This window comes from Coregonus lavaretus (assembly GCF_964263955.1).
Source record: "Coregonus lavaretus genome assembly, chromosome: 7".
NCBI lineage: Eukaryota > Metazoa > Chordata > Actinopteri > Salmoniformes > Salmonidae > Coregonus > Coregonus lavaretus.
This window is the reverse complement of record NC_139994.1, coordinates 8494024-8518586: the sequence shown is the minus strand read 5'-3', so window position 1 is coordinate 8518586 and position 24563 is coordinate 8494024. Positions and strand designations below refer to the sequence as shown.

Below are 24563 nucleotides of genomic sequence, written 5' to 3'. Positions count from 1 at the left end.
GCTGTTCTTGCCATAATATGGACGGTCTTTTACCAAATAGGGCTATCTTCTGTATACCCCCCCTACCTTGTCACAACACATCTGATTGGCTCAAACACATTAAGAAAGAAAGAAATTCCATTATTTTGTTTTATATCGATGTGCAAAGTGGGATTTGAGTGGGAACGTCCGAGTCAGTGTCATTTGTATCAGGAAAAACAACTCCAATCCATTAGATTCACTTCTATTTTAATCAGTCTATAAAATAGGCTGTCATTCAAACCAATAGTACAAAGGCCATGTAATAACTTACAGACATATTACAAAATCCAGGTTTCTCCTAAAATTTTGAAAAGTACAAACATCTTTATACAAAACAGCAAAACTACATAGTATTGCACAATCTTTTTTATTTTATCTTCAAAGTACAAAGGTATCAATCGGCTAGAGACAAATAATAAAACAGAATAAATTAATTACATTTTATTAATCATTATTCTTTTAAAATTACAGCACATAAATAAGGATAAACTCTACATACTTAAATTAGCCATTAGTTCATAGCGTGCATTTCTCTAAAAACATAGAACATCTCGATGGAAAACAAAAAAGCTCTTATTCACCATGTGATGCTGAATAGCTGCTTAAAAAATAAATAAGTGCATTTCCATGGTCACCTTTTGCCCTATGGGACTTTTTACATGGACCAGCATGAAGGGTAACTTCAAGAAAAGAGGCTTCCCCTCCTTTCAGTTTAAAAACAAACCAGGAAGAATATACAGCACATTGAAAATATACATGGAGTAATTAGAGGTTTAAAATAGTTAAGATTCATACAGATTAAAAAAAATATTTTCATTTTTTGGCAGGATGAACTCTAGTAACATACACACAAACTTTGCCCTCATAAATGCTGGGACAGACCTCATCTGAAGTCATGCGTACACATCACATGCGTGTTGGGTAACACACACATACAAATAGAACTAGTCAGATTACTATGGTTACAGGGGGGAGGTTTCCCCTACGTACAGATCTAGGATCAGCTTCCCATCCCCTAATCCTAACCTTTACCATTAGTGGGGAAAGTGCAAAACTGACCCAAAATCAGCATCTAGGGGCTTTTCACCCTACACCATTACGACCCAGTACCACCAATATTGAGACAGACTGAATTGCTGAGTAACTGACTGACTGATAGACTGACTATCCATCCCCAAATCTCTCAGACAGTCTAGTTCTTCACAGATGTGATGTCTTACATGTAGTATGACTCCGAACAGATGTAGGGTTAGGTTAGTTGAACAGATGTAGGGTTAGGTTAGTTGAACAGATGTAGGGTTAGTTTAGCTGAACAGATGTAGGATTAGGTTAGTTGAACATATGTAGGGTTAGGTTAGTTGAACATATGTAGGGTTAGGTTAGTTGAACAGATGTAGGGTTAGGTTAGCTGAACAGATGTAGAGTTAGGTTAGCTGAACAGATGTAGGGTTAGGTTAGCTAAACAGATGTAGGGTTAGGTTAGCTAAACAGATGTAGGGTTAGATTAGCTGAACAGATGGAGTTTCTATGTAGGACATCTGTTTTCCTGAGTGGGGCAAGGGAGAGTATATCAGAGAAAAGAGAGTATACTGATGAACCTAAAATCATCCTCCCTACTGGATATCTTTTTCTGGTTGAACACAGTAGAAAAATTAAGAATACAGTACCAGTCAAAGGTTTGGACACCTAAATACAGTGGAGCATTTATTTGGGCTGCAATCTGAGGTGCAGTTAACTCTAATGAACTTATCCTTTGCAGCAGAGGTAACTCTGGGTCTTCCTTTCCTGTGGCGGTCCTCATGAGAGCCAGTTTAATCATAGCACTTAATGGTTTTTGTGACTGCACGTGAAGAAACTTTCAAAGCTCTTGCAATTTTCCAGATTGACTGACCTTCATGTCTTTAAAGTAAAGATGGCCTGTCGTTTCTCTTTGCTTATTTGAGCTGTTCTTGCCATAATATAGACTTGGTCTTTTACCAAATAGGGCTATCTTCTGTATACCCCCCCCCCACCTTGTCACAACACAACTGATTGGCTCAAATGCATTAAGAAGGAAAGAAATTCCACAAATTATCTATTAAGAATGCATACCTGTTAATTGAAATGCATTCCAGGTGACTACCTCATGAAGCTGGTTGAGAGAATGCCAAGTGTGTACAAAGCTGTCATCAAGGCAAAGGGTGGCTACTTTGAGGAATATAAAATATATTTTGATTTCTTTAACACTTTTTTGGTTACTACATGATTCCATATGTGTTATTTCATAGTTTTGATGTCTTCACTATTATTCTACAATGTAGAAAATAGTAAAAATAAAGAAAAACCCTGGAATGAGTAGGTGTGTCCAAACTTTTGACTGGTACCTTTTGAAATCATTAGACTTAAGCCATTGCTCCCTCTTTCTTGAAGCCCCTCCCATTTCCCTTGAAGCCCCTCCCATCTCTTCACTTCTCAATGAGGCCTGCCTCCTTGATCTTGGTGTAGAAGAACTTCTCTAGCAGGTTGGCACACTTGTAGTACTCGCTCTCTGGCGGATTGTACTCGCGACAGTTGGTGAAGATGCGCTGCATGTCGGCCATGAAGAGCTTCCGCGTGGTGTAGTACCTGCTCTTCAGACGCTCCGACATCGTCTTCAGGTCTGGAGATAATCACACAGCACAACATGTAGGTAACTATCCCAGAGAGGAAGAGGCGAAGCAAGAGGGTTTACTCCGCCCAAAATCAAATCAAATAAATAAGACGCTCTATGCATATTCAGCATAGCATCTCACTCTCCGTTGAATACAGACATTGACGTCAACACCCCTCATTGAATATTTTAAAAAGTATTCATATAAATAGAGGAATAGGTGGGAGCTTGACAGCCCGCTGTTCCGCTCTGGACAAGGAATCCCATTGTTAGGATGGAAAGTATTCACACCTCTTGACTTTTCACATTTTGTTGTGTAACTGGACACAATACCCCATAATGTCAAAGTGGAATTATGTTTTTAGAAATGTTTACAAATTAATAAAAAATGAAAAGCTGAAATGTCTTGCGTCAATAAGTATTCAACCCCTTTGGTATGGCAAGCCTAAATAAGTTCAGGAGTAAAATATTTCTCAACAAGTCACATAATAAGTTGCATGAACTAATAACAATAGTGTTTAACATGACTTTTGAATGACTACCTCATCTCTGTACCCTACACATACAATTACCTGCAAGGTCCCTCAGCCGAGCAGTGAATTTCAGACACAGATTCAACCACAAAGACCAGGGAAGTTTTCCAATGCCTCGCAAAGAAGGGAACCTATTGGTAGATCGGTAAAAATTGAATATCCCTTTGAGCATGGTGAAGTTATTAATTAAACTTTGGATGGTGTATCAATACACCCAGTCACTACAAATATACAGGTGTCTTTCCTAACTCCGTTGCCGGAGAGGATGGAAACTGCTCAGGGAATTCACCATGAGGCCAATGGTGACTTTAAAACAGTTAGAGTTTAACGTCTGTGATAGGAGAAAACTGAGGATGGATCAACAACTTTGTAGTTACTCTACAATACTAACCTAATTGACAGAGTTAAAATAAGGAAGCCTGTACAGAATACAAATATTCCAAAACATGCATCCTGTTTGCAACAAGGCACTGAAGTAATACTGCAAAAAATGTGGCAAAGCAATTAACTTTTTGTCCTGAATACAAAGTGTTACGTTTGGGGCAAATCCAATACAACACATTACTGAGTACCACTCTCCATATTTTCAAGCATGTGTATGCTTGTTATCGTTACGGACTGGGGAGTTTTTCAGGAAAAAATATACAGTGGGGAAAAAAAGTATTTAGTCAGTCACCAATTGTGCAAGTTCTCCCACTTAAAAAGATGAGAGAGGCCTGTAATTTTCATCATAGGTACACGTCAACTATGACAGACAAATTGAGGGGAAAAAATCCAGAAAATCACATTGTAGGATTTTTAATGAATTTATTTGCAAATTATGGTGGAAAATAAGTATTTGGTCACCTACAAACAAGCAAGATTTCTGGCTCTCACAGACCTGTAACTTCTTCTTTAAGAGGCTCCTCTGTCCTCCACTCGTTACCTGTATTAATGGCACCTGTTTGAACTTGTTATCAGTATAAAAGACAGTTGTCCACAACCTCAAACAGTCACACTCCAAACTCCACTATGGCCAAGACCAAAGAGCTGTCAAAGGACACCAGAAACAAAATTGTAGACCTGCACCAGGCTGGGAAGACTGAATCTGCAATAGGTAAGCAGCTTGGTTTGAAGAAATCAACTGTGGGAGCAATTATTAGGAAATGGAAGACATACAAGACCACTGATAATCTCCCTCGATCTGGGGCTCCACGCAAGATCTCACCCCGTGGGGTCAAAATGATCACAAGAACGGTGAGCAAAAATCCCAGAACCACACGGGGGGACCTAGTGAATGACCTGCAGAGAGCTGGGACCAAAGTAACAAAGCCTACCATCAGTAACACACTACGCCGCCAGGGACTCAAATCCTGCAGCGCCAGACGTGTCCCCCTGCTTAAACCAGTACATGTCCAGGCCCGTCTGAAGTTTGCTAGAGTGCATTTGGATGATCCAGAAGAGGATTGGGAGAATGTCATATGGTCAGATGAAACCAAAATAGAACTTTTTGGTAAAAACTCAACTCGTCGTGTTTGGAGGACAAAGAATGCTGAGTTGCATCCAAAGAACACCATACCTACTGTGAAGCATGGGGGTGGAAACATCATGCTTTGGGGCTGTTTTTCTGCAAAGGGACCAGGACGACTGATCCGTGTAAAGGAAAGAATGAATGGCGCCATGTATCGTGAGATTTCGAGTGAAAACCTCCTTCCATCAGCAAGGGCATTGAAGATGAAACGTGGCTGGGTCTTTCAGCATGACAATGATCCCAAACACACCGCCCGGGCAACGAAGGAGTGGCTTCGTAAGAAGCATTTCAAGGTCCTGGAGTGGCCTAGCCAGTCTCCAGATCTCAACCCCATAGAAAATCTTTGGAGGGAGTTGAAAGTCCGTGTTGCCCAGCGACAGCCCCAAAACATTACTGCTCTAGAGGAGATCTGCATGGAGAAATGGGCCAAAATACCAGCAACAGTGTGTGAAAACCTTGTGAAGACTTACAGAAAACGTTTGACCTGTGTCATTGCCAACAAAGGGTATATAACAAAGTATTGAGAAACTTTTGTTATTGACCAAATACTTATTTTCCACCATAATTTGCAAATAAATTCATTAAAAATCATACAATGTGATTTTCTGGAGAAAAAAAATCTCATTTTGTCTGTCATAGTTGACGTGTACCTATGATGAAAATTACAGGCCTCTCTCATCTTTTTAAGTGGGAGAACTTGCACAATTGGTGGCTGACTAAATACTTTTTTCCCCCACTGTATATACGGACTGGAGCTAACCACAGGCAAAATCCTAGTGGAAACCTGGTTCAGTCTGCTTTCTACCAGACACTAGGAGATGAATTCACCTTTCAGCAGGACAATAACCTAAAACACAAGGCCAAATCTACACTGGAGTTGCTTACCAAGAAGACAGTGAATGTTCCTGAGTGGCCGACCTGAAAATGGTTGTCAAGCAATGATCAACAACCAATTTGACAGAGCTTGAAGAATTGTTTTAAGAATAATGGGAAAATGTTGCATAATCCAGGTGTGGAAAGCTCTAAGAGATTTACCCAGAAATACTCACAGCTGTAATCACTGCCAAAGGTGCTTCTATAAGGATTGATTCAGGGGTGTGAATACTTATGTAAATGAGATATTTCTATATGTCATTTTCAAATGGACAGGAAAAGGTGCAATGCTCGCTCACCATAAAAAAATGTGTAGTTTTATTAGACAAGTTTAAAAGATTGACGTTTCGGCCTTCAATGGCCTTCTTGTGGTCCTCTGTAGCTCAGCTGGTAGAGCACGGCACTTGTAACGCCAGGGTAGTGGGTTCGATCCCCGGGACCACCCATACACAAAAATGTATGCACGCATGACTGTAAGTCGCTTTGGATAAAAGCGTCTGCTAAATGGCATATTATTATTATTATTATATTCTTCAATAAATTAGCAAACACTTTGTCATTATGGGGTATTGTGTGTAGATGGGTGAGAAAAAAATATATTGAATCCATTTTGAATTCAGGCTGTAACACAACAAAATGTGGAACAAGTCAAGCGGTATGAATACTTTCTGAAGACACTGTATCTGACTCAATTCAATCATCCATATTTGTTTGCTTACAAGTTATGTATGGCTATATTCCTTCCCCTGAAGAGTTGACCCATCCACAGATGTGTTCCATACGTAATGCCATACATACCCATGGGGAAGCGGATGACTTGGTAGTAGCCAGGAGCCTCAGTCTTCTTCACTGGTTCCATGAACGGCCAGGCATTCTGGTGACTCTATAACACATAACACATAGTGAGAAACCTGTGTGTGTGGGGCTACGAGTTGGTGTGTGTGCATTTGAGAGTGAGTGAGTGGGTGGGTGATTGCATGCATGTGTGCGTGCGTGTGAGCGAGAGAGAGTGAGTTTGCATGCATGTGTATGTGCGTGTCCCTCACCTTAACGTGTTGTAGGATGGTCTTCAGGGTGCTGTACAGCTGATCTGGATCCTTCAGCTCTTTCCTGGGATCACAACAGGAAACAGGACGTTGATATCACCTCATTTTCTGTCAGAGTTACCATGACGATGACAGTGGTAGCTCACTGGCCAAGCTTTCGAAGGAAAACTTAAAAGCCCTTACATTTGTTTTACTGAAAGAATCACTCACCCTTTGCCCACCGGTTTCCATCCAGTTTCTCCTGGTGACAAAAAAGAGTTGAGTTAAACTAGAGACACTGTCCACACACTTCTTTACTACCCCACTTCACTGCTACCTCTTTGGAGATGTGCCTTTAACTGTGTCCCAAATGGCACCATATTCCCTATATAGTGCCCTACGTTTGACCAGGGCCCATACAGTGGGGGAAAAAAGTATTTAGTCAGCCACCAATTGTGCAAGTTCTCCCACTTAAAAAGATGAGAGAGGCCTGTAATTTCCATCATAGGTACATGTCAACTATGACAGACAAATTGAGAAAAAAAAATTCCAGAAAATCACATTGTAGGATTTTGAATGAATTTATTTGCAAATTATGGTGGAAAATAAGTATTTGGTCACCTACAAACAAGCAAGATTTCTGGCTCTCACAGACCTGTAACTTCTTCTTTAAGAGGCTCCTCTGTCCTCCACTCGTTACCTGTATTAATGGCACCTGTTTGAACTTGTTATCAGTATAAAAGACACCTGTCCACAACCTCAAACAGTCACACTCCAAACTCCACTATGGCCAAGACCAAAGAGCTGTCAAAGGACACCAGAAACAAAATTGTAGACCTGCACCAGGCTGGGAAGACTGAATCTGCAATAGGTAAGCAGCTTGGTTTGAAGAAATCAACTGTGGGAGCAATTATTAGGAAATGGAAGACATACAAGACCACTGATAATCTCCCTCGATCTGGGGCTCCACGCAAGATCTCACCCCGTGGGGTCAAAATGATCACAAGAACGGTGAGCAAAAATCCCAGAACCACACGGGGGGACCTAGTGAATGACCTGCAGCGAGCTGGGACCAAAGTAACAAAGCCTACCATCAGTAACACACTACGCCGCCAGGGACTCAAATCCTGCAGTGCCAGACGTGTCCCCCTGCTTAAGCCAGTACATGTCCAGGCCCGTCTGAAGTTTGCTAGAGTGCATTTGGATGATCCAGAAGAGGATTGGGAGAATGTCATATGGTCAGATGAAACCAAAATATAACTTTTTGGTAAAAACTCAACTCGTCGTGTTTGGAGGACAAAGAATGCTGAGTTGCATCCAAAGAACACCATACCTACTGTGAAGCATGGGGGTGGAAACATCATGCTTTGGGGCTGTTTTTCTGCAAAGGGACCTGGACGACTGATCCGTGTAAAGGAAAGAATGAATGGGGCCATGTATCGTGAGATTTTGAGTGAAAACCTCCTTCCATCAGCAAGGGTATTGAAGATGAAACGTGGCTGGGTCTTTCAGCATGACAATGATCCCAAACACACCGCCCGGGCAACGAAGGAGTGGCTTCGTAAGAAGCATTTCAAGGTCCTGGAGTGGCCTAGCCAGTCTCCAGATCTCAACCCCATAGAAAATATTTGGAGGGAGTTGAAAGTCCGTGTTGCCCAGCGACAGCCCCAAAACATCACTGCTCTAGAGGAGATCTGCATGGAGGAATGGGCCAAAATACCAGCAACAGTGTGTGAAAACCTTGTGAAGACTTACGGAAAACGTTTGACCTGTGTCATTGCCAACAAAGGGTATATAACAAAGTATTGAGAAACTTTTGTTATTGACCAAATACTTATTTTCCACCATAATTTGCAAATAAATTCATTAAAAATCCTACAATGTGATTTTCTGGATTTTATTTCTCATTTTGTCTGTCATAGTTGACGTGTACCTATGATGAAAATTACAGGCCTCTCTCATCTTTTTAAGTGGGGGAACTTGCACAATTGGTGGCTGACTAAATACTTTTTTCCCCCACTGTATGTAGGGAATAGGGTGCCATTTGGGACGCATCCTTTGAACCTATGCTGAAGGTAGACTTATATAATGACAGGAGGAGAAACGTACGTATTCCAGGAATGCTCTCGATGGGAATCTGTCGAACTCCTTCCTTAAAACAGGAAAGTCCTGGGTAGACCTTTCTGATCTGAGCCTGCTTTCTCTCTATCAGTTTCTTTATGATCTGAAAGAGGGAGGGAGGGAGAGAGAGGGAGCGATAGCGGAAGGGAGAGAGACAGAAAGAGAGAGAGAGAACTTAGGTAACTCAATTTATTATACAAATAGACGTTGTAGGCACACACACACACCTCCTTCTGCTTCTTGATAATGACAGAAAACTCAGTGTAAGGGATGCTGGGGTTGAGCTCACAGCCCATCAGCGTCGCTCCCTCATAGTCTTTGATGTAGCCCAGATACTTGGCCTTGGGAACCTTGATGTCTTTAGAGAAGCCCTGAGACACAGAGAGAGAGATGGAGAGAGAGAGAGACAGAGACAGAGAAAGAGAGAGATGTAAGAATGGTCAATTTTTGCAAAGACCCACAGTTTATTGATGTTTCACAATACATTGCAAGATAACCAATGCCATTTTCTGATCTTTTTAAGAAGCCAATCATGTACTGACCTGCTTTTTGAAGTAGCCAATGGCGTACTCGTCTGCGTAGGTGAGGAAGTTGAGGATGTCATGCTTGATGTGGTACTCCTTCAGATGGTTCATCAGGTGAGTGCCGTATCCCTTTAAACAATAGGTAGGGGTCAAAGGTCAAAACTGACCAATCAAGAAGCGTGAGGCACTGAGCCCAATGGCAGTAGAATAAATATCAGTCATATCAGTTAATACCAACAGAAATGTGACCAGAAAAGGAACTGTAGCCTGGTCCCAGAACTGTTTGTCTGTTTGTGTATAGCCAAGTCCTATGGTCACTGTCATGTCAAATATGACCATAGGAGTTGGAAAGACAGCACAAACAGATCTGGGACCAGGCTAGAAGAGCTGCAGACTCATACCTTGACCTGCTCGTTGGAGGTGACGGCACAGAACACGATCTCTGTGAAGCCCTGCGAGGGGAACATCCTGAAGCAGATCCCTCCGATCACACGGCCATCTTTGATCAGCGACAGAGTCTTGTGCTTCCTGTTTGGAAAGGAAGTGAACAGTTCCAATGTTCTCATTCACCTCAACATTGATGTCATAGTTAAAAATATGTGGAAAATAGAAATCAAACTGGATGGTCTTCAGAAATAGATTGGAGTGGTTACGGGTAGCGGAAAGATAAGCTTGAAAACAAACAAAAGATAACTATTGTAAAATAGATTGTGTCCGTAAAATGTATACAGTGGGGAAAAAAAGTATTTAGTCAGCCACCAATTGTGCAAGTTCTCCCACTTAAAAAGATGAGAGAGGCCTGTAATTTTCATCATCGGTACACGTCAACTATGACAGACAAAATGAGAAAAAAAATCCAGAAAATCACATTGTAGGATTTTTAATGAATTTATTTGCAAATTCTGGTGGAAAATAAGTATTTGGTCAATAACAAAAGTTTCTCAATACTTTGTTATATACCCTTTGTTGGCAATGACACAGGTCAAACGTTTTCTGTAAGTCTTCACAAGGTTTTCACACACTGTTGCTGGTATTTTGGCCCATTCCTCCATGCAGATCTCCTCTAGAGCAGTGATGTTTTGGGGCTGTCGCTGGGCAACACGGACTTTCAACTCCCTCCAAATATTTTCTATGGGGTTGAGATCTGGAGACTGGCTAGGCCACTCCAGGACCTTGAAATGCTTCTTACGAAGCCACTCCTTCGTTGCCCGGGCGGTGTGTTTGGGATCATTGTCATGCTGAAAGACCCAGCCACGTTTCATCTTCAATGCCCTTGCTGATGGAAGGAGGTTTTCACTCAAAATCTCATGATACATGGCCCCATTCATTCTTTCCTTTACACGGATCAGTCGTCCTGGTCCCTTTGCAGAAAAACAGCCCCAAAGCATGATGTTTCCACCCCCATGCTTCACAGTAGGTATGGTGTTCTTTGGATGCAACTCAGTATTCTTTGTCCTCCAAACACGACGAGTTGAGTTTTTACCAAAAAGTTCTATTTTGGTTTCATCTGACCATATGACATTCTCCCAATCCTCTTCTGTGCACTCTAGCAAACTTCAGACGGGCCTGGACATGTACTGGCTTAAGCAGTGGGACACGTCTGGCACTGCAGGATTTGAGTCTCTGGCGGCGTAGTGTGTTACTGATGGTAGGCTTTGTTACTTTGGTCCCAGCTCTCTGCAGGTCATTAACTAGGTCCCCCCGTGTGGTTCTGGGATTTTTGCTCACCGTTCTTGTGATCATTTTGACCCCACGGGGTGAGATCTTGCGTGGAGCCCCAGATCGAGGGAGATTATCAGTGGTCTTGTATGTCTTCCATTTCCTAATAATTGCTCCCACAGTTGATTTCTTCAAACCAAGCTGCTTACCTATTGCAGATTCAGTATTCCCAGCCTGGTGCAGGTCTACAATTTTGTTTCTGGTGTCCTTTGACAGCTCTTTGGTCTTGGCCATAGTGGAGTTTGGAGTGTGACTGTTTGAGGTTGTGGACAGGTGTCTTTTATACTGATAACAAGTTCAAACAGGTGCCATTAATACAGGTAACGAGTGGAGGACAGAGGAGCCTCTTAAAGAAGAAGTTACAGGTCTGTGAGAGCCAGAAATATTGCTTGTTTGTAGGTGACCAAATACTTATTTTCCACCATAATTTGCAAATAAATTCATTAAAAATCCTACAATGTGATTTTCTGGATTTTTTTTTCTCAATTTGTCTGTCATAGTTGACGTGTACCTATGATGACAATTCAAGTTCTCTCTCATCTTTTTAAGTGGGAGAACTTGCACAATTGGTGGCTGACTAAATACTTTTTTTCCCCACTGTATAGTATGTATAAGCTGGAAGTAGAAGCCTAAGTGTTGTTGTTCACTAGTTTACTCCAATTAGTGGAGGGGTGGTAGAGTTAGGGGAAAATAATAAAGGAAAATATATTTTTTAAGATGTGTGTGTGTATATATATACTACCAGTCAAAGGTTTGGACACACCTACTCATTCAAGGGTTTTTCTGTATTTTTTACATTGTAGAATAATAGTGAAGACATCAAAACTATGAAATAACACATATGGAATCATGTAGTAACCAAAAAAGTGTTATACAAATCAAAATATATTTTATATTTGAGATTCTTCAAATAGCCATCCTGTGCCTTGATGATAGCTTTGCACACGCTTGGCATTCTCTCAACCAGCTTCATGAGGTAGTCACCTGGAATGCATTTCAAGTAACAGGTGTGCCTTCTTAAAAGTTAATTTGTGGAATTTCTTTCCTTAATGCATTTGAGCCAATCAGTTGTGTTGTGAGAAGGTAGAGGGGTATACAGGAGATAGCCCTATTTGGTAAAAGACCAAGTCCATATTATGGCAAGAACAGCTCAAATAAGCAAAGAGAAACGACAGTCCATCATTACTTTAAGACATGAAGGTCAGTCAATCTGGAAAATGTCAAGAACTTTAAAGGTTTCTTCAAGTGCAGTCGCAACAACTATCAAGCGCTATGATGAAACTGGCTCTCATGAGGATCGACACAGCAATGGAAGACCCAGAGTTACCTCTGCTGCAGAGGATAAGTTCAATAGAGTTACCAGTCTGGAGTCCAAATTGGAGATTTTTGGTTCCAACCACTGTGTCTTTGTGAGACGTGGTGTGGGTGAATGGATCATCTCTGCCTGTGTATTTCCCACCGTAAAGCATGGAGAAGGAGGTGTTATGGTGTGGGGGTGCTTTGCTGGTGACACTGTCTGTGATTTATTTAGAATTCAAGGCACACTTAACCAGCATGACTACCACAGCATTCTGCAGCAATACGCCATCCCATCTGGTTTGGGCTTAGTGGGCCTATCATTTCTTTTTCAACAGGACAATGACCAAACACACCTCCAGGTTGTGTAAGGGCTATTTTACCAAGAAGGAGAGTGATGGAGTGCTGCATCAGATGACCTGGCCTCCACAATACCCCGACCTCAACCCAATTGAGATGGTTTGGGATGAGTCGGACGGCAGAGTGAAGGAAAAGCAGCCAACAAGTGCTCAGCATATGTTTTTATTTATTTTTATTTAACCTTTATTTAACTAGGCAAGTCAGTTAAGAACAAATTCTTATTTACAATGACGGCCTACACCGGCCAAACCCGGACGACGCTGGGCCAATTGTGCGCCGCCCTATGGGACTCCCAATCACGGCCGGTTGTGATACAGCCTGGAATCGAACCAGGGGGTCTGTAGTGACGCCTCAAGCACTGAGATGCAGTGCCTTAGACCGCTGTGCCACTCGCTGTACCACTTGATGTCTTAACTATTATTCTACAATGTAGAAAATAGTCAAAAAATAAAGAAAGAAAAACCCTTGAATGAGTAGGTGTGTCCAAACTTTTTCTTTATTTTTACTATTTTCGACATTGTGGAATAATAGTGAAGACATCAAAACTATGTCTTGAAGGAGTTCCCACATATGCTGAGCACTTGTTGGCTGCTTTTACTTCACTCTGTGGTCCAACTCATCCCAAACCATCTGAATTGGGTTGAGGTCAATTGGTTTCTTGCATGTTAACATCAGAAGCCTCCTCCCTAAGTTTGAGTTATTCACTGCGTTAGCACACTTCGCCAACCCTGATGTTCTAGCAGTGTCTGAATCCTGCCTTAGGAAGGCCACCAAAAATTCAGAAATGTCCATCCCCAACTACAACATTTTCCGTCTAGATAGAACTGCCAAAGGGGGCTGAGTTGCAATCTACTGTAGAGATATATCATACTATCCAGGTCTGTGCCCAAACAGTTTGAGCTTCTACTTCAAAAAATCCACCTTTCCAGAAATAAGTCTCTCACTGTTGCCGCTTGCTACAGAACCCCCTCAGCCCCCAGCTGTGCCCTGGACACCATATGTGAATTGATTGCCCCCCCGTCTATCCTCAGAGTTCGTACTGCTTGGTGACCTAAACTGGGATATGCTTAACACCCCGTCCGTCCTACAATCTAAACTAGATGCCCTCAATCTCACACAACTTATCAAGGAACCTACCAGGTACAACCCTAAATCCGTAAACATGGGCACCCTCATAGATATCATCCTGACTAATTTACACTCTAAATAACGCTCCCTAAAACACTTTAGCGAGCAGACCTTTCTAATTGACCTGGCCTGGGTATCCTGGATGGATATTGACCTCATTCCGTCAGTAGAGGATGCCTGGTTGTTCTTTAAAAGTGCTTTCCTCTCCATCTTAAATAAGCATGCCCCATTCAAAAAATTCAGAACTGAGAACAGATATACCCCCTGGTTCACCCCAGACTTGACTGCCCTTGACCAGCACAAAAACATCCTGTGGCGTACTGCATTAGCATCGAACAGCCCCTGCGATATGCAACTTTTCAGGGAAGTCAGGAACCAATATACACAATCAGTTAGGAAAGCAAAGGCTAGCTTTTTCAAGCAGAAATGTGCATCCTGTAGCACTAACTCCAAAAAGTTTTGGGACACTGTAAAGTCCATGGAGAATAAGAGCACCTCCTCCCAGCTGCCCACTGCACTGAGGCTAGGAAACACTGTCACCACCGATAAATCTATGATAATCGAGATTTTCAACAAGCATTTTGCTACGGCTGGCCATGCTTTCCACCTGGCTACCCCTACCCCGGCCACCAGCTCTGCACCCTCTGCTGCAACTTGTCCATGTCCCCCCGCTTCTCCTTCACCCAAATTCAGACAACTGATGTTCTGAAAGAGCTGCAAAATCTGCACCCCTATAAATCAGCTGGGCTAGACAATCTGGACCCTTTCTTTCTAAAATTAGCCGCCGAAATTGTCGCAACCCCTATTACTAGCCTTTTCAACCTCTCTTTCGAATCGTCTGAAACCTATATCCATCCTGCCCTACCTTTTGAAAGTATTTGAAAGCCAAGTTAACAAACAGATCACCGACTATTTCGAATCCCACCGTACCTTCTCCGCTATGCAATCTGGTTTCCGAGCTGGTCATGGGTGCACCTCAGCTACGCTCAAGGTCCTAAACGATATTATAACCGCGATCGATAAAAGACAGTACTGTGTAGCCGTCTTCATCAACCTGGCCAAGGCTTTCGACTCTGTCAACCACCGCATTCTTATTGGCAGACTAAATAGCCTTGGTTTCTCAAATGACTGCCTCGCCTGGATCACCAACTACTTCTCAGATAGAGTTCAATGTGTAAAATTGGAGGGCCTGTTGTCTGGACCTCTGGCAGTCTCTATGGGGGTGCCACAGGGTTCAATTCTCGGGCCGACTCTATTCTCTGTGTATATCAATGATGTCGCTCTTGCTGCTGGTGACTCTCAGATCCACCTCTACGCAGACGACACCATTTTGTATACATCTTCATTGGACACTGTGTTAACAAACCTCCAAACGAGCTTCAATGCCATACAACACTCCTTCTGTAGCCTCCAACTGCTCTTAAATGCTAGTAAAACTAAATGCATGTTCTTCAATCGAACACTGCTTGCACCCGCCCGCCCGACAAGAATCACTACTCTCGGCGGGTCTGACTTAGAATATGTGGACAACTACAAATACCTAGGTGTCTGGTTAGACCGTAAACTCTCCTTCCAGACTCACATTAAGCATCTCCAATCCAAAGTTAAATCTAGAATTGGCTTTCAATTTCGCAACAAAGCCTCCTTCACTCATGCTGCCAAACATGCCCTCGTAAAACTGACTATCCTACCGATCCTTGACTTCGGCGATGTCATTTACAAAATAGCCTCCAACACTCTACTCAGCAAATTGGATGTAGTCTATCACAGTTCCATCAGTTTTGTCACCAAAGCCCCATATACTACCCACCATTGTGACCTGTACGCTCTCGTTGGCTGGCCCTCACTACATATTCGTCGCCAAACCCACTGGCTCCAGGTCATCTATAAATCACTGCTAGGCAAATCCCCGCCTTATCTTAGCTCATTGGTCACCATAGCAACACCCACCCGTAGTATTCGTTCCAGCAGGTATATCGCACTAGTCATCCCCAAAGCCAACACCTCCTTTGGCCGCCATTCCTTCCAGTTCTCTGCTGCCAAAGACTGGAACGAAATGCAAAAATCTCTGAAGCTGGAGACTCTTATCTCCCTCACTAACTTTAAGCATCAGTTGTCAGAGCAGCTTACCGATCACTGCACCTGTACAAAGCCCATCTGTAATTAGCCCATCCAACTACATCATCCCCATATTGTTATTTATTTTGCTCATTTGCACCCCAGTATCTCTATTTGCACATCATCTTCTGCACATCTATCACTCCAGTGTTAATACTAAATTGTTATTATTTTGCACTATGGCCTATTTTATTGCCTTACCTCCATAACTTACTACATTTGCACACACTGTATATAGATTTTCTATTGTGTTTCTCTATTGTGTTTTTGACTGTATGTTTGTTTATCCCATATGTAACTCTGTGTTGTTGTTGTTTTTATTGCACTGCTTTGCTTTATCTTGGCCAGGTCGCAGTTGTAAATGAGAACTTGTTCTCAACTGGCTTACCTGGTTAAATAAAGGTGAAATTAAAAAAAAAAAAAAAATTTAAGGTTGGGGGTTTGTGGAGGCCAGGTCATCTGATGCAGCACTCCATCACTCTCCTTCTTGGTCAAATAGCCCTTATACAGCCTGGAGGTGTGTTTTGGGTCATTGTCCTGTTGAAAAACTAATAAAATTCCCACTAAACGCAAACCAGATGGGATGGCGTATTGCTGCAGAATGCTGCGGTAGCCATGCTGGTTAAGTGTGCCTTGAATTCTAAATAAATCACTGACAGTGTCACCAGCAAAGCACCCCCACACCATCACACCTCCTCCTCCATGCTTCACGGTGGGAAACACACATGCGGAGATTATACGTTCACCTACTCTGCGTCTCACAAAGACACGGCGGTTGGAACCAAAAATCTCAAATTTGGACTCCAGACCAAAGGACAGATTTCCACCGGTCTAATGTCCATTGCTCATTGTTCTTGGTCCAAGCAGGTCTCTTCTTATTATTGGTGTCCTTTAGTAGTGGTTTCTATGCAGCAATTCAACCATGAAGGCCTGATTCACACAGTCTCCTCTGAACAGTTGATGTTGAGATGTGTCTGTTACTTGAACTCTGTGAAGCATTTATTTGGGCTGCAATCTGAGGTGCAGTTAATTCTAATGAACTTATCCTCTGCAGCAGAGGTAACTCTTCCTTTCCTGTGGTGGCCCTCATGAGAGCCAGTTTCATCATAGCGCTTGATGGTTTTTGCGACTGCGCTTGAAGAAACTTTCAAAGTTCTTGACATTTTCCAGATTGACTGACCCACATGTCTTAAAGTAATGATGGACTGTCGTTTCTCTTTGCTTATTTGAGCTGTCTTGCCATAATATGGACTTGGTCTTTTACCAAATAGGGCTATCTTCTGTATACCCCCCCTACCTTGTCACAACACAACTGATTGGCTCAAACGCATTAAGAAGGAAAGAAATTCCACAAATTAATTTTTAACAAGGCACACCTAATAATTGAAATGCATTCCAGGTGACTACCTCATGAAGCTGGTTGAGAGAATGCCAAGAGTGTGCAAAGCTGTCTTCAAGGCAAAGGATGGCTACTTTGAAGAATCTCAAATATAAAATATATTTAGATTTGTTAAACACTTTTTTGGTTACGACATGATTCCATGTGTTATTTCATAGTTTTGATGTCGTCACTATTATTCTACAATGTAGAAAATAGTAAAAATAAAGAAAAACCCTGGAATGAGTAGGTGTGTCCAAACTTTTGACAGTCAAAAGTTTGGACACACCTACTCATTTGTGCTACAAAGTTGGGAATATTTTTCTCTATGGTGGTCAGTCAGTCAGGGTAGAACTCTATGGTAACACTCACGGGTCGAAGACGAGGCGTGTGATGTACTCTTTGGGCATGCGAGGCAGCTGGTGAGAGAAGACATTCTGGAGGCCCACCAGCCACATGAGGATCCTCTTGTTGGGCTTCTGGTTGAGGGAGTTCCCAATGACATGGAACTCTATCACCCCCCTCCTCTCCTCCAGGCGGGCCGCCTCATCACGGGCTGAGTGGGCCGACAGCAGACTGGTCTGGGGGTGGGGAGGGGGAGGGGGATGACGTCAGCCTTCCTCATCATCATCATCAAGTCCTATTACAGCACTCATTTTGATTTAGCAGTGTCCTTATATTTGTCCCATCATCATCATTATCGTCAGCAGCAGCAGTAGCTTCACCATCATCATCACCTTCAAACCTCAATACTGCCTCTAAAACATTGACTTACTGGGGGGTTCTAAACTGCAAGTCAAACATACAATCTAATATCCACTAACTTTTTAACTGAGATGGAATAGAGAGTGTTAAGTGATTAAAGTATTGTTGACTAAGTGTTGGACTGAAGTAAAGGAAGTATTGATGATATGTGTTGGACTCAAGTGATGGAAGTATTGATGACTACATATTGGACTGATTGAGGCCTAGATACAATCAGATCAAGTGTTAACCGGTGATAACAGACAGCCGCATAGCGGATGTTTTGGTGGTGTTGGAGGTGAAACTGCGTTGGAGCCGTCATATCAGTGAGCAGCTGCTCTTGCGATCATTGTCACAAAGCCACACCGACCCCACTCGAGTTAGAAGTTCAGAACGAGAAAGTGTAGGCTATATAGAAATAATTACTCTCAAATTGAAAAATCATTAAACAAAATAATTAGGATTTCAATCATCCTAATCAGGTGTATATTACATCTCACATTACAGCACAGAAGGTTGGTGGCACCTTAATTGGGGAGAACGGGCTCGTGGTAATAACTGGAGTGGAATTTGTGGAATGGTATTAAATACATCAAACACATGGTTTCCAGGTGTTTGATGCCATTCCATTTGCTCTGTTCCGGACATTATTATGAGCTGTCCTCCCCTCAGCAGCCTCTTGTGCATTCCAGTGGTCAAACTTGCAAACAAGGCTGCATGGGATTTCTCTTAATGCGACTCCGTGCAGCCAATGGCAATGTCTGCTTTAGGTATAATGCCAGGAGCCACCTGTGGATTTGACAGCTCTAACACAGTTCTCCTCAGACACCGCCAAAACAACCGCTATAAGGATGTCAACTAAAGCGGATCTGATTGAATAGAGTTTGATGTTACCTCTGGTCCCAGCATGGAGGCAGGGTCGGTGATGGTTGCCATGACTTCGTTGATGAGTTCCATGGGGATGTCCCCAACAATCCTGAGCTTCTTAGTCTCCTCATGGGGGAGGGGCTCTGATGGCTTCCGCTTCTGCCCACCTACACAGGTATATCATATGTCAAGTTGCCCCTAGAAACTGATCTAAAGAGAGATTTGACCCCTAATGGTTAAGATTAAAATTTGTGGAGGCTAAGCTGATCCTAGATCTGTGCGTAGAACCTGTTGTGTTTACCTGGACTGGGTTCCAGAGCAGAGGCGGTCTTCCTGGCAGGACTGACACTGCCACAGCTGGATGGGTCCACTGCTACTGGGCTGGTGCTGTAGTACAGAGGCCTGGCCACCGGGGGCGCACTGATCACTGTCATTATACACAGGTGAGCTCATCAGATTACTTTAGCAATGGAGAGTAGCATTCATCATATCAATCACATCACAACTTTCCCAACTTCAACTTTTTGAAGCAAGGTAAAACTCTAAGTGAGATTGTGTTGGACAAGCTGGCTAAAGGTCAGGTGTGTTTTACCTGTATGGATGGGGATCGGTCCTCCTGAGGATCCAGCCAGGAAGTCTTCACTCCAGATGGGAGAGCTGTGACTGTACACCTCCTCCTCTAACATGGACAGGAATCTATGGCACACAGATATCATCATCACACCTACTGTAGACACAGACTAGGAATCCTCCTCTACCTCATGCGTGTGTACGTGTGTGTGTGTGTGAAGAGTGTGTGTCTTACTTGGGGAAGTGTGTGAGGATGAGAGTGCGTTTCTCTGGGGGTAGCTTATCCTTCTCCTGCCTGGCCTGCTCTAGCAGCTGTTTCCTCATTACAGTGAAGACGGAGCGCAGCAGGGTCCGACCAAAGATCTGGGTCGTCTCGTACCGCGGCAGACTGTCACAGAACTGGGGGACGTTGCAGTAGCACAGCCATCTGGGGGAAAACACACCACAAAAATGTGGGTTTGATTCTAGGTTATATAATGGTGATAGAATTTGCATGAAATGTACGCATCATCTATTGGTATGAAGAGAAAATTAATCAACTCTAGGAGGACAGTGTATCTGTTGGTACCAAGTTATGGCTACCCTATGTTTAAGTGTTTGAGAAAACACTGGGCACCCCCCATAACATGCTGACCACACCACCTGCGTTGCGTGCGCGAGCATTGCTAAATAAATGTATACATACATATTATTCAATCATTTAATCCAAACTGCTTGCGCGCGTCAACGAGCATCTGCGTAGCCAGGCGCTAAAATAGAATCTGTTGAACTTGGTTCTATTTTAGATGCTTGACGCGCTTCAAGTCCCACCTCTCCCATCTCGTCATTGGTTTTTAGGTGCATATACCCACGTTGGTGATTGAAAGATGAACTAGGTCCACACTCCAGTCCAGTTGGTTGCGTTAATACCCCTTAAAATTGGTTGCCAACCACCATATAAAATCCACAAAAGAAGGAGAATAAAAGATTACTAGAAACAAACTAGGTTTCCCCTTTTATCTGTGGACTAATTGTCAAAGTAGTGAACACATAATTTTGTGTGACTCAAAATGGGTCAAAATTCTACAAAGATCCAGAAAAAAAAGGACATAGTACATTTTAGATAAAACAACAACACAATGTTTATATCCCAGGACAAATTACCTAGCAACAGCAAGCTAGCTAGCTAAATGTCCATGAATCTTTCATATGTGTTTCGACCTTTCCCCAAATTAATATAGTTGGCTCGTTTTGATATTTAAACCTGAGTGTCCTGATCACGTCTGGTGTGGATGGACAAAATCTACATGTGTTGGATGGCGTGCCTGGTGTAGTCAGCATGTAAGCATTAAGAACTTTAAGCCAGCCCACAGTGTGGTCAGTGCATTAGGAATAAACATGTCATTACTGTGAACGCATCATCAAAGCGCGCCTGCCAGAAGTTGCAATCGTATCATCAAAGGGCTCCTGCTACCTGGTGTAGTTGACTTTGTACCCGGCGGCATCATCAGCAGGCGCCCGCTGTCGTCTCTGTGAGGGTGTCTCCAGCTGCCAGTAGTTGATCTGGTTGAGGAACATCTTGGCCAGCTCCACGATGGTCTGACGCTCCTTGGAGGGAAGATGGCTGAACTTGTACTGGACAAAGTTATTCACCCCCTGTTGAAGTGACACAGAGTTCATGTAAACAAAATATAATGTGTACATCTTGTGTAAGTGTGATCTGAATTTTTATTTTTCTGCTAGGCTTGTGTGTGTACACTTGCCTGTTCGATGCTAGGTTTCTCAAACGGAGGACTCTCCTGTGCCTCCACCACAGGTTTGCCCATCTGTAGGATGCATTTCCTCAACAGCTGAAGAAGAAGAAGAAGAAGAAGAAGAAGAAGAAGAAGAAGAAGAAGAAGAAGAAGAAGAAGAAGAAGAAGAAGAAGAAGGAAATTGATGCACTGAAAGTAATGTGTTGTTGACATGTTGAGCTGTGGCCTACCTTGAAGAGGGAGAAGTAGACTTGTTTGGTGTCAGCGTCCTCCTCTTTGTGGACACATGTGTTCAGATACTCCACGTCCAGGGCAATACCCAGAAGCCTGTTCATCTCCTCCTCTGAGACGTTTTCCAGGTGGGTCACATGATCACCTGAAAAGGAGAGACAGTGAGAGAATGAGAGAGCGAGAGAGAGAAGGCAGACTTTTGTTTTGATGACCAATGTGCCCCTGAAAACCTGTTACCTCCTTATTACCTGGATTTCTAGAACATTCCACCTGCCATCATGCCCTTACACCCACATCTCACTCTCCTGCCTGCCTGCCTGCCTTCAGGGCACACTGCATGCTCTCTGTCCCCCCCCCCCTCTTCCTCTGGTACACGTGGCAGTGGCACCGCATCCCCATGTCCCCCCTCTGACCCTCTCTCCCCCTCAGGTACACAGGGCAACCCCTCCTAACGTCTCCTCTCTCAACCCTCTCCCTCAACCCTCTGTCCCCGTAGTCTTACCCAGTGTGTGAGAGCAGCTACGGCAGGGCTCCTGAAGGTTGACAGTGTTGGGCTGCTGGTCCGTACTGGGTGGTGTGGGAGGGGGGTTCTGGCTCTTCCAGCTGTTACACTTACAGGCCCCCTCAGCCTACAGCACAGGGTTGCAAGGGTTAGAAACACACATACACACACACATGTTTAGAAACATAATGTAATAGGAAAAATCCCATTGAACTTCTCTGATATATGCACAAGTTGACAAAGACAGACAGCTTGGCTACAAAGTGGCATAGCTAGGCAATGCCTGGTGGGACTGCCCTCTCTCTCACTACAACTCTTAGCTGGAGCCGAGCTGTGCACAGGGACATGAGCCAAGGCACAACAACAAACTCTGCACCCAGCAGCTGTCACCCTGTCAAAACAAAGACACTCTCTCTCCCTGCAGATGATATATAACTGCAATAAATACTTTCTATTTACCACGGTGCGCTGACAGACCGCAAAAATACACTGTCACTATTCCAGTGGGGTGAATTACGCCCCGTACACTCCCCTTGCTTGAGGCATTACTCACCAAGGCATTATGCTCGCTAACCTGAATTTGTCAAAGAGCCAAGAGAATGTTTACAGTCCACTCCCGCCTAGAAATAAATATTTTTACATTGTAATAGTAAATATGGGAGCGCCAGGCTGATCATTTAGTCGGTTTTTTCCTGATGTTTATTTCCAATAGGATCATTTTGCATAACTAGAGCATGAGGGATATGAAAAAATGCAAGCGCAGCAATGGCTTCCTTTGCTGCGCTTGCATTTTGGTAGCACTGCAAACCAATAAGCATCTGATACACAATCCACTTGCAAAACATTACAAAATGTAGAATTGCTAAATAATGTAATAATGGACGACTTAAAACTACCTTGCAAGATGAATAAACTCCGAGCTTCTCCAGTTTTTTCGGGCGCGGGGAGGAGCGGAGCTGCGCCTTCTTCACGGCGATTCGTGCCGACCCTACCGTGGCGCCCGAACCCTCCGTTCCCCCGGCTCCCGGAGCCGCAGGCGCCGATCCCGCTGCACCGATGGCCGGGGAGCCCTGCTGAATCCCTGCGCTCCCGGACATCCTCGAGACCGAACGGGATCCCCGACCCTGGAATTAAATTGTTTAGGTGTCCTGTTCTCTATTACACAACTGGAGAATCAGACATGGCGCTGATCCGTTTTTTTTTAATAGCTCAATGCGCTGATCCTTATTTTTTATTTGTCATTGTAGGTCCGTTCTTCCTCCACTAGGGGAGACAAAATGGGTATTCCAGAGAGTATGCATGGCCAGGGGTTCCCAAACTTTTTTTGATATCAATTTATATTAATTGGGGCTTTGACAGTCTATTATAAATCAGTTTTACAGCACTTTTGACAGTAGGTCAATCTGAAGGAAGTATGGTTTGAGGTGACTGAAATGCATAAGAAAGGTATTAGGAAGTTCAGAAGATCATCAGGGAATAGTTTTGTATGATTTTCTGTGTAGGAAAGAACATTGATGATGTTCTTTCCCCCCGTCTGATTTAGTGCCTGTTCTTATCCACTATATGTTCTAATGAGTCCTACACAGGCTTGTGTGCATAGAGCCCCAAAGTGGAGGTGTCAAAATAACCATAAAATATAGTGGTCGAACAGGGAAATGGTTCCAATAGTCTTTTCACCATTCATTTTTACTATAGGGGATTTTAGAAACACTTAAAATAAGGGCTGTGTTTTTGTAGGCTTACCCTGGCGTGACGTTTTGATAAGCATGCCAATCTCTCTTGGACAAGGTTACTTACCAATACATTCGGCTCTATTTACTCTCAGATTAAAAAATGCTAACTTCCATCAAAAGTAGACATCATGCAAAACTACAAATCCCTGCAAGCTCCTGCACGTCATCTCTAGCTGACACTTTTGCTAACAGGTATTGTGTCAATTTAAAACTTGCACAAGACAGTTCACAGAATTGTCAATTTAAAGAAATGTAGCCAATTGATTCATTACTACATTTAGATAACATTAGATAGTTCATCCAGAGATTCTTACCTTTGCCTCGATTAGGCAGTATCATCCAGATCATCATGGCATTTGTAGTTATTTATGATAGCCACTTTAGCAGCCAATTAGCATTTATTTCCTTTAATTCTTTCTTTTTTTTGGGGGGGAGGGGGTGGTAAATTCAGGCAAATATATTAATACAAGTATTTCTTGTCCTAGAGAGATTTTCACAGTTATCAAAACGTAGAGGGATACAGAAGAAACATATGTGTTCCTCAGTCTTATCTTTCAGGTGATGGGTCCTAATATTTAGCTTAAACTGTTCAAAAGATAGAACTACATTTGTATGAAGAAAACAGAAACCACTCTGTTTATTACAACTGCATCTAGCGGCTATCGGAGGTTACTTAAGTCATTTTATTTCAGAGTTTCTCTTGCAACCCTATTTTCAAACCCCTAGTTTGGGAAACGCTGGAGTAGGCTATGATTCAGGGTAGAGGTCACAAAAAGTGTTACCATTTGTAGTGAGAATTTCAAGGTCAAATGTAACGACCTGGGACAAATGGAGTGTGACATACCGTCATAGGCAAATAATAATAAGACATGGGAAAAGCAGACAAAAGATGCTGCAGATGATGTCCGCCTTAGAAATACCACAATAATGTACTAGGCCTTGTAATTA

At 43.0% G+C, this 24563-nt stretch overlaps 1 protein-coding gene across 1 annotated transcript; it reads right to left on the bottom strand.

The window, feature by feature from the left end:
• Nucleotides 1-211: 211 nt before the first annotated feature.
• Nucleotides 212-23067, bottom strand: LOC311132751 (histone acetyltransferase KAT2B). Its single transcript, XM_084166047.1, has 18 exons — nucleotides 22779-23067; nucleotides 21883-22009; nucleotides 21380-21525; nucleotides 21159-21245; nucleotides 20870-21051; nucleotides 19652-19843; nucleotides 19439-19542; nucleotides 19148-19273; nucleotides 18874-19013; nucleotides 17608-17816; nucleotides 9638-9764; nucleotides 9255-9365; nucleotides 8940-9083; nucleotides 8701-8815; nucleotides 6823-6853; nucleotides 6613-6676; nucleotides 6365-6449; nucleotides 212-2659 (listed from the first exon to the last, which is right to left on the bottom strand). Exons 1-18 carry the CDS (start codon nucleotides 22977-22979, stop codon nucleotides 2466-2468), a joined length of 2385 nt encoding a protein of 794 aa, XP_084022173.1. The 5' UTR covers nucleotides 22980-23067; the 3' UTR covers nucleotides 212-2465.
• Nucleotides 23068-24563: the final 1496 nt, after the last annotated feature.

What these genes read in the sequence shown, in the direction of transcription:
- LOC311132751 (XM_084166047.1), bottom strand. Translation starts at nt 22,979, where the DNA reads ATGTCCGGGAGCGCAGGGATTCAGCAGGGCTCCCCGGCCATCGGTGCA. An exon ending in TGCTCTGGAACCCAGTCCAG is followed by an intron (nt 19,014 to 19,147) that starts GTAAACACAACA and finishes ATACCTGTGTAG; the next exon opens with GTGGGCAGAAGCGGAAGCCA. An exon ending in CCATCCTACAACACGTTAAG is followed by an intron (nt 6,450 to 6,612) that starts GTGAGGGACACG and finishes TATGTGTTATAG; the next exon opens with AGTCACCAGAATGCCTGGCC.